We start from the raw sequence: 18,369 nt of genomic DNA, 5'->3' as shown, positions 1-18,369 counted from the left end.
GACCTCAGGTTTGTAGCTAGAAAAAATACAAATTGTCTGAGAAAATTTGTCAGTTCATAAAATGTAATAGTAGTAGTACAGTGGGGCATTGCTTAATCTTGGATCAGTAATCTCAGAATCAGTCATTCACAGGTTTTTTCTTGGACCGCTTCTCATGCTATATCGCTGGTATGAATCACAGCATCGCAGGACAAACGTGTTGCGTATGCAATGTTTATCGGTAGGCCAAGCCTCGGCCGCGGTCCGATAATGACCAACATACATGAAACAACCACATTATGATATTAACTGACAATAAAGGTAATAAAACTATTCTCACCTTATATATTATTGGCATATCTTCATGATAAATAGCCTATTCAAGGTATATGTATGACGTTCATTGGTAGGCTAAACCTAGTTGCAGTGCGATAAACACCAACATACATGAACAGATTCACATTATGATCTTAACTGACAATAAAGGTAATAAAACCATTCTCACCTCATATATTATAGGCATATCTCTGAATTAAGGGGGCCTGCCGGAACCCCTATATACGGTGGTATAGGGCGAAAAATGCAAAGTCATGAAAAAATTCCTCTTTCTTTCGTAGTTACAGGGTATTTAGTAAACATAACTCAATAAGCCTAAAATATTCATCTGTACATGAAAATGCAATATTTCTTCTGTTATCGTAAATTTTGATAATTATTGTCAAAGAAATTGTGAGAAATGGCATATGTAGAGATTCCGTGGGTCTCAGAAGCGAGTATCTGGTTCAACCATGATCAGTAGGACCACAGACTTCAAGTAGACTACACATTCGAGTTTCACCTCGTGACATTCGCTTGCTTTTACATATGCTTATCTTTGTTTCGGCAAGAATTTCATCATGCCAATGAGGAAAAGACAAGAAAACATCTCGCTAACATAAAGATGAAGAAAATTCGCTCTAATATGATTATAGAATATCATAATACAGGCAGTCCCCGGGTTACGACGGGGGTTCCGTTCTTGAGACGTGTCGTAAGCCGAAAATCGTCGTAAGCCGGAACGACGCTTGGAAATATGTCTTAAACTAATAAAAAGTTATATAAAAAAAACCTTACTTGTAATCCTTTGGTTACACTACATGTTGTTTCCTGTAGTATTATGTACAACCTGGAGTTATTTTCATAAAAGAATGCTGGTTCTTGAAGGTAAAAACTATTGTAATCCTCTGGTGACCCTACATTCTTGAAGTTTTATGTACAACCTGGAGTGATTTTGCAAAATCTTGAGGGCTACAAGAACAGGCTGATTACTATTTACGTATCATATAGACTAATTAAGTATGTATCTTTAAATAGGCTTATATATTAGTATCAACAAAACATTTCCTGCCATGAGTCAGAGGCCGTTTAATGAAACGAACACTTCTCTGTCCTATCTGTTCAGAAAATAAACGTTACGTCAATCCCCGAGACCATTGTTGCCAAAGCGTCTCTCTCTATCGCTCCTCTCTCTCTCTCTCTCTCTCTCTCTCTCTCTCCTCTCTCTCTATCTCTCTCTCTCTCTCTCTCTCTCTCTCTCTCTGATCAAATTACATTGGAAACTTGACATACGATTGCCCTAATATACGAATGTTTTGAGATACAACAGAAAATTTGCGAAAATACAAGCTTTGATATACAACGAAATATTTGAGATACGATTTTGCGATGAGTGTTAGTTGTATAGGCGACCGATAAATGGCGTTCAGTCTGTTTGTTTGTTGGTGCTGCTATGTTAACACGTCGTTGTTTAGTTCGTTGTATTTGCGCCTATTTTTCGTGTTTTGTTTGTCTATTTTATTATTAACCATGGGTCTCAAAGCTAAAGACAAAGCAGGTGATAAGAAAAAACCCAAGAAAATGATTTCGATGGAAGCAAAACATGAAATTATAGCAAAGCATGAACGTGGCATTCGTATCGTCGATTTGGCAAACGAGTATGGTCGAAATCCTTCTACAATATCCACGATCATCAAGCAGAAGGAAGCTATAAAAACCCCCGAAACCATTGTTGCCAAAGCGTCTCTCTCTCTCATCTCTCTCCTCTCTCATCTATCTCCTCTCTCTCTCTCTCTTCTCTCTCTCCTCAGCTCTCTCTCTCTCTCTCTATCTCTCTCGCTCTCTCTCTAGATCAAAATACGTACTGGATAATGTCTCTCTTTGGATACTTCGATTTTGCCAAATATTGAGGGCTACAAGAACAGTTGATTACTATTTACGTATCATATAGACTAATTAAAGTAAACGTATTCTTTAAATAGGCTTATATTATTAGTATCAACAAAACATTTACTGGCATGAGTCAGAGGCCGTTTAACGAACGAACACTTCTCTGTCCTTAAACTCGGAGCGTTGGAAGACGGCCTCTCATCTCTCTCTCTCTCGCTCTCTCTCCTCTCTCTCTCTCTCTCTCTCTCGCTCTCTCTCTCTTCTCCTTCTCATCTCTCTCTCTCTGATCAAATTACTGGATAATGTCTCTCTTTGGATACTTGGAATTTGCGTTGTAATCTAACCAGAAACTTCGTTTTGTTATTATTACTGGAAACAAGCAATGATTTTTTCATTATTTGCGCTTTTGGACTGTTATATGTAAAACTAGTATGTATTCATTCGCTCGGAAAGTAGTTCCGCATATGAGGCGTCACTAAAAAACATAGAAAAATACAACATAAAAAGTGTCGAAAATCATCATAATCTCAAAATTTTTGTTGTAATCTAACCAGAAACTAGTTTTATTTTATTATATACTGTGCTAAAACTATAAAGGATTTTTATCATAGTATGCGTTTTTTAAAAGCGTCGTTAACTCGGAGCGTCGGAAGCGTCAGCGTCGTAACCTCGGAACAAGCGTCGTAACCCAGGACGATTTTTCCATTGAATATTTAAGAAAAAGCGTCGTAACCTCGGAACGTCGTAAGCCGGAACCGTCGTAACCCGGGGACCGCCTGTATATGCGATATTAGCGTAGTTAGTGAAGAGAGAGAGGGAGGGTTGCGTAGTAAGTAAAAGCGCCCGTCTTGCCTGAAGCACACGTCACACTGTCCCCAAGGCTACGACCTTTGAGCAAAGGGATCTTAATTTATGGTAAATAACATAGTTTTGGTTTATTAATACCCAAAAAGGAATATGAAATTCATAATAATCATGATTTATTAACATTGTCCTTGTAAAAAGAGAGTACAACTTCGAATTTCACCTCTTGACATTCTCTTGCATTTACGTTTGTTTATTTTTGTTTCGGCAAGAATTTCATCATGCCAAAGAGGAAAATACAAGGAAAACATCTCGCAACATACAGAAGAAGAAAATTCGCTTCAATAAGCCGAGTTAGTGAAGGGGAGAGAGAGAGTTTCGTAGGAAGGAGTGCCCCACTTGCCTCAGCGTGCCCCATCTTGCCTCAAGCAGTGCCCCAGGCTACGATATATGAGCAAAGGGATCATCATTTATGATTAAATTATGATAAATAAAATAGTTTTGGTTTATTAATACACAAAAAAGAAATATACATTCATAATAATCATTATTTATTTACATTGTCGTCATAAAAATACAAAGAAAAACTTTGTTTTGTCTTTTTTTTATAAATTTTGTTTTCCTAATTTATAGGGTTTATTTTTTTACCATAATGAAAAATTCATATCTAGCAAAAAAAAATGACTTTTAGAAAAAAAACTCCTCATTTGATTGGAGGTCTACACCAGGTCTATATATGGTAGTAATCCCAGGTCTTAATATTAAATATCAAGGGAGGAGATAGAATTTGAAAAATGGTTATTTTCGGGATAAATCGCCCTGGCGTCAAAAAAACCGAAGGTCAGAGGCGAAAATCATATGCGGTTTGGAGATGTCCCAAGTCACCTTATCAAGTGGTATGAATATCAAAGTCCTGTCCTTAAAGAATGGCATTAACCGGCCGGCCCTCTTAATGCATGAAGGTGACAGGCCCCTGTCATGATGTAAATGAACTAAAAACTCTGCTACTTTCGGTAAGGAAGGTCTAGAAATTGAATGTCCTTGAGACTTACACCAACGTCTGTAAACTGACCATTTAGCCTGATAATTTACTCTGGTTGATTGCCGTCTGGCAAGAGCCAACTGTCGCGCCACTCTGACCCCTTGACAGACCAGGATTTCGAAAATATGACGAAGTTTGCCAGCGAGGAAGTAGACACTCTAGGTTCAGGAGAGGAGCAGGAGGAGGAGGGCGGCCTGACTTTGGATTGTTGCAACATGAAATCTTTACATGGAACGCTCCTTAAAGTTTTCCAACATTCTTGATACGGCATTGGTGTCCTATAATCAAGCCCTCACTACCATGAAGAAGCAACAGCAGCAGCTGCCAATCACCATGTTCATCACACGTATGAAGGACCCTCCAAAGTTTCCCAAATTACTTGAAGTAGTGCTTCTTGAATCTCCTGAAAAAGTGCCTCCCAAATTGCCTGAAAAAAGTGTCTCCCAAATGGCTTGAAGAAGTGCCTCCCAAAGCGACTCCTGAAGGTGAAGAGTGCCTCAGAGGAGATGTAACTCCTCTGCTTAGCTGTGTAGTCATATCTTTGTCTTTAATTGGACTGCATGGCTAAATCATCATCTTTAATCAACATTCATCACTGTTGAGTACCCTATTTACTTATGTTGTACTAGTGTAAGAATTTTTTGTTAATATTCATATGTATTTTGTTCTCTCTCTCTCTCTCTCTCTCTCTCTCTCTCTCTCTCTCTCTCTCTCTCTCTCTCTCTCTCTCTCTCTCTCTCTCTCTTGATTTTACATGCAATTGTTTCCCATGTTAAAAGAAAACTAGACGACTTGAATAGTAACTGTATGAAAGAAAACGTGCATGACTGAATACTTATGGGGGACTGGATTATTTTCACGTACGTAACTAAGTCATACATTACGTATGTTTGTATTTTTAACTAAAATGTAAGATTTACATTGAAATAGTATCAATAATAATTCAAAATTAATATGTAATGAAATAGGATGATATTTTAATGTATATTTGGTGTAGGATGGTAATTTTAGGAATACTTTGGTGTTTACATGTTCAAGATAGGCAGTTATAAGCATTTTGTTCATGAAACTTACCTGTCAGATATATATATAGCTGTATTCTCTGAAGTCCGACAGAATTTCTAAAAACTTTCGACACACGTAGTGGGAGTAGGGTGGTTAGTACCCATTCCCGCCGCTGGGAGGCGGGTATCAGGAACCATTCCCATTTTCTACCAGATTTTCTCTGTCGCCGGTGTTGTAAACAACTGTTTACAGCACCTCCGCCTCAGGATTTTGGAAAACTGCTATTGCTTTGAGTATCCTCTTGACTTTTTGGTTTTTTGACATTGGATCGATAGCTAGGCACACGTTGACTGTGGATTGTTTTGGATTTTGGCTTGGTTTTTTCCTTTAATAAGATGTCTGGGTCTAGTTCGGCTAGCGTCAGGGTGTGTATGAAGGATGAATGTAAGGTGAGGCTACCAAAGGCTTTGGTTGACCCTCACACAGTATCCAAGAGTTGTAGGGGATAAGTGTGTGTGTATGATTTTCGCTGCACTGAATGCGAAAGTTTAACTGATTTGTAATGGAAGACGTATGAATCCTACGTTAAGAAATTAGAGCGTGACAGGATCAGGAGGTCTTCCTCCAGGAGTAAGTCTGGTAGCAGACAGGGTATTAATGTATCCCTTCTAACCTCCTGTAGAGTTTGTAACTCCTAACCCCTGTAGTGTTGCCTTCGGGCCCTCGTGTGGTGTCTGCGGAGGGTAATGCCCTTTCTCTTATTCTGGATTCGTTGAAGACGTTTAGAATCCAAAGTGCTTGCCTTAGAAAAATGGGCAAATTGAGGTGAAGTGGCAGTGATAGTGCCCCCCCCCTAGTGAAGTTGGAGGGTGGGGGGCGTCAGGTCGGCCCTATAGCGCCTCTAGGCTGGGACCTCTGCCGGACTCCCAGGACTCAGGGAGAGGGCATGTCGAAGGCTGAAGGAGGGCTACGGGGATCCCCCACTGATCTGACGTCCCTTCAGCAGTTCCTGTAGACGCTTCCCAGGCTGCTAAGGAGCGTGCGCGTGCACGCCTCCTTAAGGATTGTTTTTCGTCTTCCGACACGTCCTCCCCGCGCAAGGGGTGGGAATCTCGTTCGGATTCGCGGCCTCTGAAGAGGACCTTCCAAGATCAAGACGCTTCACGTCATGCTTTGTCTTGACTTGCGGTCTTCTCCGGAAAGCGTAGCTTTTGAAAGCGTAGCTTTTCCTCCTCAGAAGACTAGGACGTCATCCGACGATGACGCCTTCGAGCGCCCCAGTCGCTCTAGATCCAGGGTTTTTCCTGTGAGAAGGAAGAAGGCGTCCCCTCGCCCCTCGCCTTCTCACAGGCGCAGCCCTTCTCCTCGTAAGGAGACTTCGCAGACAGAAATCATCCTCGCTATGCAAAGACACACTAGATGCTTTGCTTAAGCAGAAAGGAGGCGGTTCGATGTAGGAAGCTTTTGAACTTTTTTTTGACGACAGATGCTATAAGAGGACCAGACAGTCTCCCTCGCCTTCTCTCGTTTCTTCACCTGTCTCCTGGTTTATTGCCCTCTAGACTTCATTCTCTAACCCAGTGCTCGTCTAGAGGTTGACGGTAGACGTCATCTGACTCTTGCTCCCTTGGAGAGAGAGAGAGGTACCCATCGCGCTCCCCTCCCTCTCTCAGCGAGAGGGACGATCGGCATTCCGATCTCGACGCTTTTTCGCTGATGACGAAGTTGCACCTGTTGTACGGACTACAGTACATGCTGCTCGCGTAGTAAGAATAACGGGCGTCTTGTTTTTCTGCCTTCCTCTTCGCCCTGCTCGTTTCGACGCCCAACGTGATGCTCGTCAGGATGCAGGACCTGACTCTTCGCGGGACGCTCGGAGGGACGCTTCGCTGGACGTTTGGAGGGACACTTCGCTGGACGCTTGTAAGAACGCTTTGGACGCGAACGTGGAAGTTCGTAGACACACTGACGCTTTTCCCGTGACGCTTTTCCCGAGACTATTGACGCTTCACGACATCGTGCAACATCACGTTCTCCACAAACTTTAGTTACTGATCCTGCTACGGTGAAGGATTCTGTTTCTGGTGCGCTCCCCTCTTCTTCTCGACTTCGTTCGGCTATGAGACTCGGGTCTAAAGGACTTTTGCCTCCTCCTTCGGCGGTACATTCTGGTAAGGAAGAAGGGGAGTTAAGCTGTTCTTCTGAGGACGTTGACGGAGAGCAACCTTCGACGTCTGCTTCATCGGACTACCAAGTCTTGGCTTGGCTTCTCCGTGATTCGTTCGGTGATACCTTCCTTCCCTCTGCTCCTTCTCCTCCCTCGCAATTTTCGTCGTCGAAAGCAAGCAAGACGCCTGGATTTATTAAAATGAAGACATCGCTATCGACCAGGAGAGCTTTCTGTAAGGTCAACACCTGGATGGAGTCAAGGAAAGCACAAGGGAAGACCACCTTCGCCCTGCCTCCGTCTAGACTTAGCGGCAAGGCAGGGATGTGGTACGAAACTGGTGAAGAATTAGGACTGAAGGTACCTACATCGGCGCAAGGGGATTTCGCCAGCATTGTGGATGCTCCTAGGAGATCTCTCCTAGCTTCAGCTAAAGTTTCATGGACGACTTCAGAACTGGACCATCATTTGAAGGGCCTTTTCCGGTCCTTGGAAGTCTTCAACTTCTTAGACTGGTGTTTGGGCGTGCTCGACAACCAGTCTCGTAAACCAGATTCCATTAGCCTCGGGGAGCTGTCCAGTGTATTGTCATGCATGGACAAGGCCATCAGAGATGGCTCGGAGGAGTTAGCCTCACATTTTTGCGCAGGCGTGTTGAAGAAGAGAGTGCTTTATTGCAACTTTGCAGTTAAATCTGTCTCTCCCTCACAGAAGGCAGAGCTTTTGTTTGCGCCTTTTTCGAGCCATCTCTTCCCCCAGGCTATGGTGAAGGATCTGGCGGTAAGCCTTCAAGAAAAAGCCACGCAAGATCTTTTGGCTCAGTCGTCGCGACGTCCTGCTGGCCCTTCCACGTCTTCAGGAAGCCAGTCTCTTAAAAGGCAGAAGCCCTTTCGTGGAGGAACATCAGCTAGATCTTCCCCCGAGGAAGAAGTCTTCCTAGAGGAAGAGCCCCTGCTAAGTCTAGGGGTAAGAAATGAGAGATCCGTCCTTCAGTCGCTGGTAGGAGCCAGGCTGCAGTTGTTCGTAGAAGTCTGCAGAGAGAGAGAGGCGGATACTTGGTCTCTCAACATCATAGAGAAAGGGTACAAAATCCCTTTCGTAAAGCCGCCCCCGCTGAGTTCAACTCCCAGGGACTTGTCCCCGTCGTATCGTCAGGAGAAACGGAAGATACTTTTCGATCTGCTCGAGCAGATGCTCGAGAAGGGAGCAGTGGAACAGGTCTTAGACCTGGCATCGCCAGGATTTTACAACAGATTATTCCTAGTTCCAAAACAGTCGGGATGGTGGCGGCCGGTCTTGGATGTAAGTCGTCTGAACCTCTTTATAGAGAAGCAGAGGTTCAAGATGGAGACACCTCAATCAGTTCTGGGGGCCTTAAGACCTGGAGATTGGATGGTATCACTCGACCTTCAGGACGCTTATTTTCACGTCCCGATACATCCCCAATCAATGAAGTACCTTCGCTTCGTCCTGAAAGGGAAGGTATTTCAGTTCAGGGCTCTTTGTTTCGGACTGAGTATGGCCCCATTTATGTTCACCATCTTGATGAAGAATGTGGTGAGGTGGCTCCATCTTTGCAACATCAGGATCTCGCTCTATCTGGATGACTGGCTCATACGAGCCTCTTCGCAGACCTGCAAATGACTCTGTCCTTAGCTGCGTCCCTGGGACTTCTGGTAAACTTCGAAAAGTCACATCTGACCCCAACACAGTCCATCGTGTATCTGGGGATTCAGATGGATTCAGTGGCTTTTCGGGCTTTTCCGTCCCAGGAACGTCAGCAACAAGGCCTAGAGAAAGTGTCAGCCTTTCTAGGGAAGGATTCATGCTCGGTGAGGGAATGGATGAGTCTGCTGGGGACCATTTCCTCGCTTTCCTCGCTACAACTCCGACCTCTTCAGTTCTTCCTGTCGGACAGCTGGACAGACAAGGACAACCTCGACATGATTTTAACCATCTCAGAAGAGGTAAAGAGCCATCTAAGAGGGTGGCTCGATCCGTTGAAGCTGTCAGAGGGCATGTCCCTCAAGCTTCGGAACCCCAACCTAGTGTTGTTCTCCGACGCGTCATCCACGGGGTGGCGGGGGGGAGCAACACTAGGAGGGGAGGAAGTGTCAGGCACCTGGGGGAGGGGAAAGGAACAGGTAGCCTGGCATATCAACTCAAAGAGCTGGCAGCGATTCAGTTGGCGCTCCGGTTCTTTCAAAACAAAGTCTCCCGTCGCGTAGTCCAAGTCAACTCGGACAACACCACAGCCCTGGCATACATGAAGAAGCAAGGAGGAACGCACTCTCGCTCCCTGTTCGCTCTAGCGAAAGAGATTCTTCTTTGGGCGAAGGCGAGAGAAGTCACGATCCTAACAAGGTTCATCGCCGGGGTCGAGAACGTCCGTGCGGATCTCCTCAGTCGACAAGGACAACTGCTGCCAACAGAGTGGACCCTCCATCAGGAGGTATGCCAGGAGCTGTGGGGTCTTTGGGGATGTCCTTTGGTGGACATTTTCGCGACATCAAGAACTGCGAGACTTCCTCTTTATTGCTCCCCGGTTCTTGATCCGGAGCAGTAAGCAGTAGACGCCCTTCTATGGGATTGGACGGGCCTAGACCTCTACGCATTTCCCCCGTTCAAGATTCTGGGAGAAGTGCTAAGAAAATTTGCAGCTTCGGAAGGGACAAGGTTGACGTTAATCGGCCCCTTTTGGCCCGCAGCAGACTGGTTCACAGAGGTGATGTCCTTCTTGGTAGATTTTCCGAGATCTCTTCCGTCGAGGAGAGATCTACTCAAACAGCCCCACTTCGGAGTTACCTACACAAAAAAAACCTCTCCGCTCTGAGTCTGACTGCGTTTCAGACTATCCAGAAGCATTGGCCAAGCCAGCGAGAGGTTTTTCGAAACCTGTGGCTAAAGCTATCGCCACCGCGAGGAGGCCTTCATCAATCGCTGTGTACCAATCGAAGTGGAAAGCTTTTAGGAGCTGGTGTAAGAAGAAGGGAGTTTCCTCTACCATGACCTCTGTGAGCCAGATCGCCGACTTTCTCCTTTATCTTAGACGAGATTTGAAGTTAGCAGTGTTGACTATTAAGGGCTACAGAAGCGTTTTATCTGTAGTCTTTCGCCATAGAGGTCTAGACCTAGCGAATAACAAAGATCTCCACGATCTATTGAGATCTTTTGAGACCACCAAGGTGCCTCTTCCTAAGTTGCCTTCTTGGAACTTAGACGTGGTCCTTAAGTTTTTATTGTCGAGTCGCTTTGAACCCCTTCACACTGCGTCTTTGTAAGACTTGACGAAGAAGACTGTATTCCTAACTGCTCTGGCGACGGCGAAGAGAGTTAGCGAAATACAAGCAATAAGTAAGCACATCGGCTTCAAAGGGCATAATGCTGTCTGCTCTTTGGGGATGACATTTCTGGCTAAGAATGAAAACCCCTCCGACCCTTGGCCTAGGTCTTTTGAGATCAAGGGGATGGCAGAGATCATTGGTCAAGAGCCAGAAAGAGTCCTGTGTCCTGTAAGGGCTCTAAGAGAATACCTTCGAAGAACAAGGAATTGTAGAGGTTCTGCGGAGAACTTATGGTGTTCAGTCAAGAGACCAGATATGCCCATGTCCAAGAATGCACTGGCATTCTTCTTAAGGGACACATAAAGGAGGCGCACTCATATTGCTTGAAGGACAGTGACTTTGGACTGTTAAGAGTAAACGCTCACGAGGTGAGGGCTATTTCGACCTCAATAGCCTTTCAGAAAAACATGGCTCTTAAAGACATTTTAAGTGCTACTTTTTGGAGGAGTAACTCAGTGTTCGCCTCGCACTACCTACGGGAGGTGAGAACGACATATGAAAACTGTTACTCTCTTGGGCCATATGTCGCCGCAGACACTATTTTTGGGGCAGGAGGTAGCACTCATCCTTTCCCATAGAAAAGGGTAGGTGAGTTTTTTAATCTTTGCAATGTTTATGGTTGTAGGGTCGGCCGCCGAATGCGGACTTCCCTTCCATTAGCCTTTTTTATGTGGGAGTATTTTGTTAGGCTAACTTAGGTGGTGGTTTTGCCTCGTTGCCCTCAGAAGTATGGTCATGGTCTAGTCACATTTTGGTCACGTCCCCGTTGACAGATCATCTAGAGTGCACCAACTCTAGTGAAGCAGAAGCAGGCTTGGGTGACAGTAATCAGGAAGTCAGCTATGCTAACAGGTAAGGAACCAAGATGTCAATCATCTACATGTATATGTATCCTAAAATCCTTTTCTGTCTCTCCCACTGCCAAAGGTGGGATTCAGCTATATATATATCTGACAGGTAAGTTTCATGAACAAAATGATATTGTTAAGATACAATAAAGTTTGTTCATACTTACCTGGCAGATATATATATTTAAAATACCCACCCACCTCCCCTCAGGAGACAGTGAAGATAGAAAATCTGATAGAAAATGGGAATGGTTCCTGATACCCGCCTCCCAGCGGCGGGAATGGGTACTAACCACCCTACTCCCACTAAGTGTGTCGTAAGTTTTTAGAAATTCTGTCGGACTTCAGAGAATACAGCTATATATATATCTGCCAGGTAAGTATGAACAAACTTTATTGTATCTTAACAATATCATTTTTAGAGGGAGATTCCAAGTATTCGTGGCAGTTGGTTCTGGTAAGCATCCCCACAACTAAAGGGGGAACACTGTATATATACACTTCAACACTTCCAGCTAAAACAGAACACAACACACTCGCTCCCCCACTTGTCATATCACTTGACATATTTGACAGCTCTGAACCTCTGCTTAGTACCTGGATCTTCCTTCATTCTTACATAAATTTTTAAGATATAAACTAAAATCTTACTAATTCACTATAGTATTTTATTTAATGAATTGATATTATTGCTGTTTACATTATAATGTTAGTATTATTGGAGATTTAGTAAATATTTTATTATACAAAAAACACATCTGTGAGAGAGAGAGAGAGAGAGAGAGAGAGAGAGAGAGAGAGAGAGAGAGAGAGAGAGAGAGAGAGAGAGAGAGAGAGAGAGAGTTATTATTTTTTTATGTAATACCATTTAATCTTATTAAAGTTACCAATACAGGTAGTGTTCAAATTACGATAATTCGTGTTACGATAATCCGATTTTATGATAGGGTTAGCAGTTAATACTTTTACGACAATATTTTGAAAATATTTTAAAATTTTGCTCGTAATGGGAGTAGGCAGCTGCGTATCTATACAGTCAGGGAGCAAGAGAGACCAAATTACAACAGCCTAATTTTATCCCCTCTTCTAGTTAAATAAGTTAAAAAAACAGCAAAAGAGAATGATGAAAGTATATTGTGTTAACGTTATACTTGTTGTGTAAATGTGTACAGCCATGAACAACTGAACGAGAAACAATGTTTTGCTAAGTACAACCGAATTGGATAACAACATCCATTTGGCTTGTATTTCAGCCATCATATGATGATAAACAATTACCATAGTTATGTTATAAATGGCGTTATATAGAATAGGACTAGTATATTTTTATGTAATAACTTTGTTCACTGGAGATCAAAGATCAACAAGAAAACATACTGTTAAATTTAAACCAAGTTGTAGATGAAGCTGAGAACACTTTTCGAGCTGCTAATAACTATTGTTGTGCATCAGCACCATGGATAAAACTCCCGTAAACTTATGCCATCAAACACAACCTTAGATAAAATTGAGAGAGAATCATTTTAATCAAAGCTTCAGGTCTTGAAAGAACACATTTTACTGTTGTTTTCACGCCAATAAAAGATAAATAATGTAACGGTAAAGCTCTCACTATGATGAAATCAAGTGAAAAAAGCGAACAGAATCACATGATTTTTTTACATAATAAACATGCCCACAACACAATCTGTTAATGGATTTAGTTCATGAGACGTATTAAATTTATATTTTGACTTAGAAACACGCTGTATAATGAAAAAAGATTTGTTTCATATAAGTAAAGTATCTTAGATATTTATGCTAACAAGAAGCAAGGCAGTTCGCTCCTAATTGAGTTAAATACTGTGAAATAAACTCGTATTTGCCATCAGTTGATTTCTAAACCAAAACATTGACTTCTTTGTTAGTATTATATGATACAATAATATGAGAATACATACAATATTAGTATTAGATACAGTAATGTATGACTTTTTAAAAGATTCTTGGAAAAGATTCATATTCACTGTGTTTTTATTTCCTAAATATATGTAGGGATCAGCAGCCTGACATCACTCAATTATGCCAATGTTGATCCGAATCTGATTCCCGTTTCATCTTATTTTTTTTTTAACTGATATATACGTAGTCAGAATGCATTGAACCTCCAGAATTGGCTTATATTAATAAATTACCATATCGTTTATGTAGTACGTATACAGTGTACCATCGGTTAGGGTACTGTATTCACATGTGTACGATATACCATATCATCATCATCATCATATACGCGAGGCTAACTTGTTAATGTTATTCAATTTCTTTGTACTGAATTATCATAAGCCAATATATATTGAACCTAGAGAATTGTCTGAAATCAATAATTACTATGCCATATATGTATAAAGTATACTGTGCAGTGTAGACTAGGCTACCTTATATGTAAAGATGATACTGATTACCCTAGTGTAGGCTTGGGTATATTTGAGATATGATTTTTCCAACAAACAATGGGGTTTTTGGAACCTAACCCCATCGTAAGTAGGAGAATATCTGTATTTGGAAATTAGTAAATAATTTTTTTATCATAAATATGTATTTGGTTGTGAAAATAACATCAAAATACACTAATTAGTGAATGTTTATTGTCGGAAAAACCTGCAAATAGGAACATTTTCTGCGAATAATGGATGGATAGATATGGTCCAAAGAAAAATCTGTGAATAGGTGAGTCCACGAATCTCGAGAACGTGAATAAGGGGGTTGACTGTAAATCATTTATTTGTCATCAAAACAATTAAACATATTACATATACATAAAAATTCTCTCATCCCAGAGAGAGAGAGAGAGAGAGAGAGAGAGAGAGAGAGAGAGAGAGAGAGAGAGAGAGAGAGAGAGAGAGAGAGAATATTGCTCTATGAAAAAATCTGTGAACGGGTGAGTTTTCCTGTGAATAATTTAGCGATAGGTTCACCAAATATTTCATGAATTGCAAGCCAGTGCATCTGGCTTGTTTACTGTATTACCTGGACAGGACTGAGAGGATCAGAGGCCCTTTTGGGAACCTCTGGTGCTCTGTGAAGAATCTTTCCCTACTCCTTTCCACAAGAATGTATTTGCGTTCTTTTTAAGGCCCCTTATTACCGAGGCGCATTTGAGGATTCGAGAGGACATTTTGCCTTCTTTTAAAGTTAAAGCCCACAAGATCAGAGCAGTTGCTACCTCGTTTGCTTTTAGACATAACTTGTCTGTCTCTTTTATTTTACAGTCCACATATTTGCAACCCATTATTTGTGTGAAGTGGAAACAGTTATTGAGAACTGCAGTACCTTGGGGTCCATTGTTAGTGGCTGGCATGGTATTGGGGAACAAAGCATAGGAAGCTTTCATTCTATCCTCTATCTGTCCGCCTTGATATAGGGTGTTGAATCTTGGGGGAGCCTGGGAGTACCATGTATGTGTACTCAGTTTTTAGTGTATGTGCGGTGTGTTTTTTTATTTTTTTTTTTTTGCAGATGACAGCTGTCTGGTTGCTCTTTATTGTGGTACTGCACCCAGGGTAAGGGCACTTATTGATGCTTTGGTAGCCATTGGACATATTCTTAGCTGCAAAGTTCCCACTTAAGTAGAGTCACTCCACGGCTATACTGCCACCCCATTACAGGTTAAGATGAGCACCAACCAGAGGCAGTATGTTTCTGCAGTAGCTCTCTTACCAGTTAAAGAAACGACAAGCAATGTATCGATGCTAGCAACTTTTCTATTTCAAATTCATTACTTTTACTGAATGTTTTTGAGTAAAATACTATGTAATTACTTGATAAGTTACTTGATATGAAAATATTATTTTCGTGATAAAATTTTCACATACTTACAAAGTAATTACAAAATCAGGTCCCTTCCTCCACGTTTCTCATGGACAAAAGGGCACTAATGAATTGGGCTCTTCAGGTTTGTTGTACCTATTGTTCCCCGAAAGTGGACGGGGTTAGTAACCTACACAAAAACAATAGAAGTTCTAATTCCCGTGATCTCCTTTCTGCTGGTCTTGATTGTGTTTTCAGGAATGTCGGCATTCCTTCCTTGATCCCTTGCCACTTCTGAGGCCTGAAGGCCCACTGGTGAAGAACAACTGTTGAAAGATGAGAGCAGAAGTTGCCTCTAATGCAGTCCTGACTCAGCTCCCGTCCAAGCAACACTTTTGCCTGCTAAGGCCCAATCCTTGAGGCTGTATCTTTGTCTTGGCACACTGCCATGCTGTGGTTAGGGTCAGAAGAGACCCGGGCTACAAGCATCCCCAGAATTGTTAGCTTGAAGAATCATTTGAGCAACTAGCTGTTTGCAATATTGACCATTGCAATTTTGAAGTGCCTGGTAAGTCTGAAATTAGCAATTAAGTGCCAGTGTCTGTTTCTCTGAATCTCTCATTTCCTTTTCAAGATTTCATCTTCCACAATAAAATCCCTTGCTACATAATAGTATGTATGAATTAGATTTATTATATTGAAATACTCCTTTGCCCAATGACAGTAAATCATACCTCCATTGTGATAATTTATTGCAAGTTAAATAATCTTTTATGCATGAATTCTTATCTGGGAAATTTGTTTCCAGAGATATATCTTGTCATCCCTTGTGTTCTGTCACTGTCATTCCTTTGAGAAGCTAGTTTATGTAAACTTTGTTGTAAGATACTTGTTGCACTCCTTTTGCTGGATTGCACACCAGCTAGGATTTATTTGACTTTATTGATTACCCGATAAACTTTGTTGTAAGATACGTGTTGCACTTATTTTAGCTGAGTTGTAAACCAGCCAGGATTTATTCTACTGTATTGGTTAGCTGCAAACTTTGTTTTGAGATCCTTGTTTTGCTTATTTTGCTTGATTGCCTATCAGCCAGGATTTATTCAATTTTATTGGCTAACTGAAAACTTTGTTGTAAGATCCTTGTTTCACTTATTTTGCTCTGTTGTCTACCAGCAAGGATTTATTCTACTGTATTGGTTAACTTTAAATTTGTTGTAAGATTCTTGTTTAACTTATTTTGCTGGATTGCCTACCAGCCAGGATTTATTCTACTTGTTTCAACTATTTGAAATAGAGTAAATTAATGTAGTACTTATTGGCTTTTTTGATGACCTTCCCTTTGTTTTAAATGTAATCAGAAGGTAAGTTTTCTCTTCTGTTACCTTTCATTACATGTCTGGTGCTGGGTAAGTGGCACCCATAAGGCAACCTCTTAAATTAATATTCATGTCACCTGGCCAAAGCCAACAAATGTAACATTCTTATTCGGTGGTCATTAAGAATTCTTACAAGAATGTTAACTTTCCAGTGCCATTTTGTGGGAAACTGGTGATTATATATAGTCCATGCAGCTCTGCCAATCATTCTTTTGTTTACTTTGAACGAATTCGCCTAACAGCACAAAGATTTAAGCTAACTTCAACAATAGAATAGTATCCAAATAATTTAATTTTATCAATTTATTTTAACCTTTGGTATAGTACTGTTATTATCTATACAGATGTAATAAATGCTAATTTTGCTTATGTTAAATTTATCAAGTAAGGATAAAAAGATAAAATTTTTACCTGAAAGATTTAGTAGAAAATTGATCTTTGTTCTTTACAGCTCATACCAGCCCTTACAGTCAGAATGCGTATGGTGCATATAGTGATACGGAGCACATGGGTGAGGAAAATGAAACCTTGACAGCTGAGTTGAAGGACAAAGTAAAAACACTAAAATCTGTGAGTATCATATTCATAGCTTTAAAGTTAATATATAACAGGTCAAAGAAGGTATTTCCACTTTGTATCTGCAGTTTTCTGTAGGTTATTTCATGATTTTTTTTCACTTTCTCACTCTATAATACCATCATTCAGATACCTGGATATCAAAGGAGGTTACAGTGCCTCTATTTGTACTCTTCGAAGAACAGCAGGTTAGGGTCAGTCCATACAAGTGTTTAGGTTTCTCAGAGGCATAGATTAAATTATTGTATTATCTTAACCCTTAAATGCCGAGCCGTTATTTCCGAAAGTGTCTCCCATATGCCAGCGGTGTTCAGGAGTGAGCACCAAAGGGAAAAAAAAGTTTTTTTCAAAAAATTACAGCACTTAGTTTTCAAGATTAAAAGTTCATTTTTGGCTCCTTTTTTTTGTCATTGCCTGAAGTTTGGTATGCAACCATCAGAAATGAAAAAAGAATATCATTATCATATATAAATATTGGAATACTATATGACAGTGCAAAAAAAAAAAATTTATCATATATAATTGTATACAAATCGTGCTGTGAGCAAAACGGTTAAAGCTAATGAGTTAATTTTTTTTTTATTGTACACTAAATTGTAATGAATTTGGTACATAACAAATTGTAAAACAATCAAAGCAGCACAGAGAAAATATTATCACAAAATGATACATGAATTCGTAATGTGCGGACGTAAAAAAAATTGTTTTAAAAAATTCACCATAAATCAAAATATTGTGCTAGAGACTTCCCGTTTGTTGCAAAATGAAGGTAATTGATTGAATATTACTAGACTGTAAGTGTTGTAGCTTACAATTGCAGTTTTCTACCATTTTGGTTGAGTTAAAGTTGACCGAAGGTAAAATTTGTTCTATTTATTGTGACATATGAAAATATTTCAAAACTAATAAAAGCTACAACCATGAGTTATTTTTTGTTGTATTCTACATGAAATTGCACACATTTTCATATATAAAACTTTATGTAACGGCTAATATAAAACGGTGCAAAAATTACGACAATCTGATGAAAGAATTTCTGATTTTTTCAGTAGAGTTACCGCACAGACGTAAGAAAAAGTTTCTTTCAAAATTTCACCATAAATCAAAATATTGTGCTAGAGACTTCCAATTTGTTGCAAAATGAAGGTAAATGATTGAATATTACTAGAATGTAAGATTTTTAGCTTACAATTGTGTTTTTCTACCATTTCGGTCGAGTCAAAGTTGACCAAAG

The 18,369-nt window shown here is 40.8% G+C and overlaps 1 protein-coding gene across 2 annotated transcripts in view; it reads left to right on the top strand.

Annotated features, from left to right (window-relative positions):
• The window catches only part of LOC135222059 (BET1 homolog), a 139,821-nt gene that overhangs the window by 41,223 nt on the left and 80,229 nt on the right, over nt 1-18,369 (top strand). For both annotated transcript variants that reach the window (XM_064260203.1, XM_064260202.1), the window contains exon 3: nt 17,011-17,129. In XM_064260203.1, coding sequence (XP_064116273.1) covers nt 17,011-17,129 — 119 coding nt within the window. The remainder of the gene's footprint in view (nt 1-17,010; nt 17,130-18,369) is intronic.

The sequence above is a fragment of the Macrobrachium nipponense genome, chromosome 3, assembly GCF_015104395.2.
Source record: "Macrobrachium nipponense isolate FS-2020 chromosome 3, ASM1510439v2, whole genome shotgun sequence".
NCBI classification, from domain to species: Eukaryota; Metazoa; Arthropoda; class Malacostraca; order Decapoda; family Palaemonidae; genus Macrobrachium; species Macrobrachium nipponense.
This window is presented reverse-complemented; position numbering and strand designations above follow the sequence as displayed.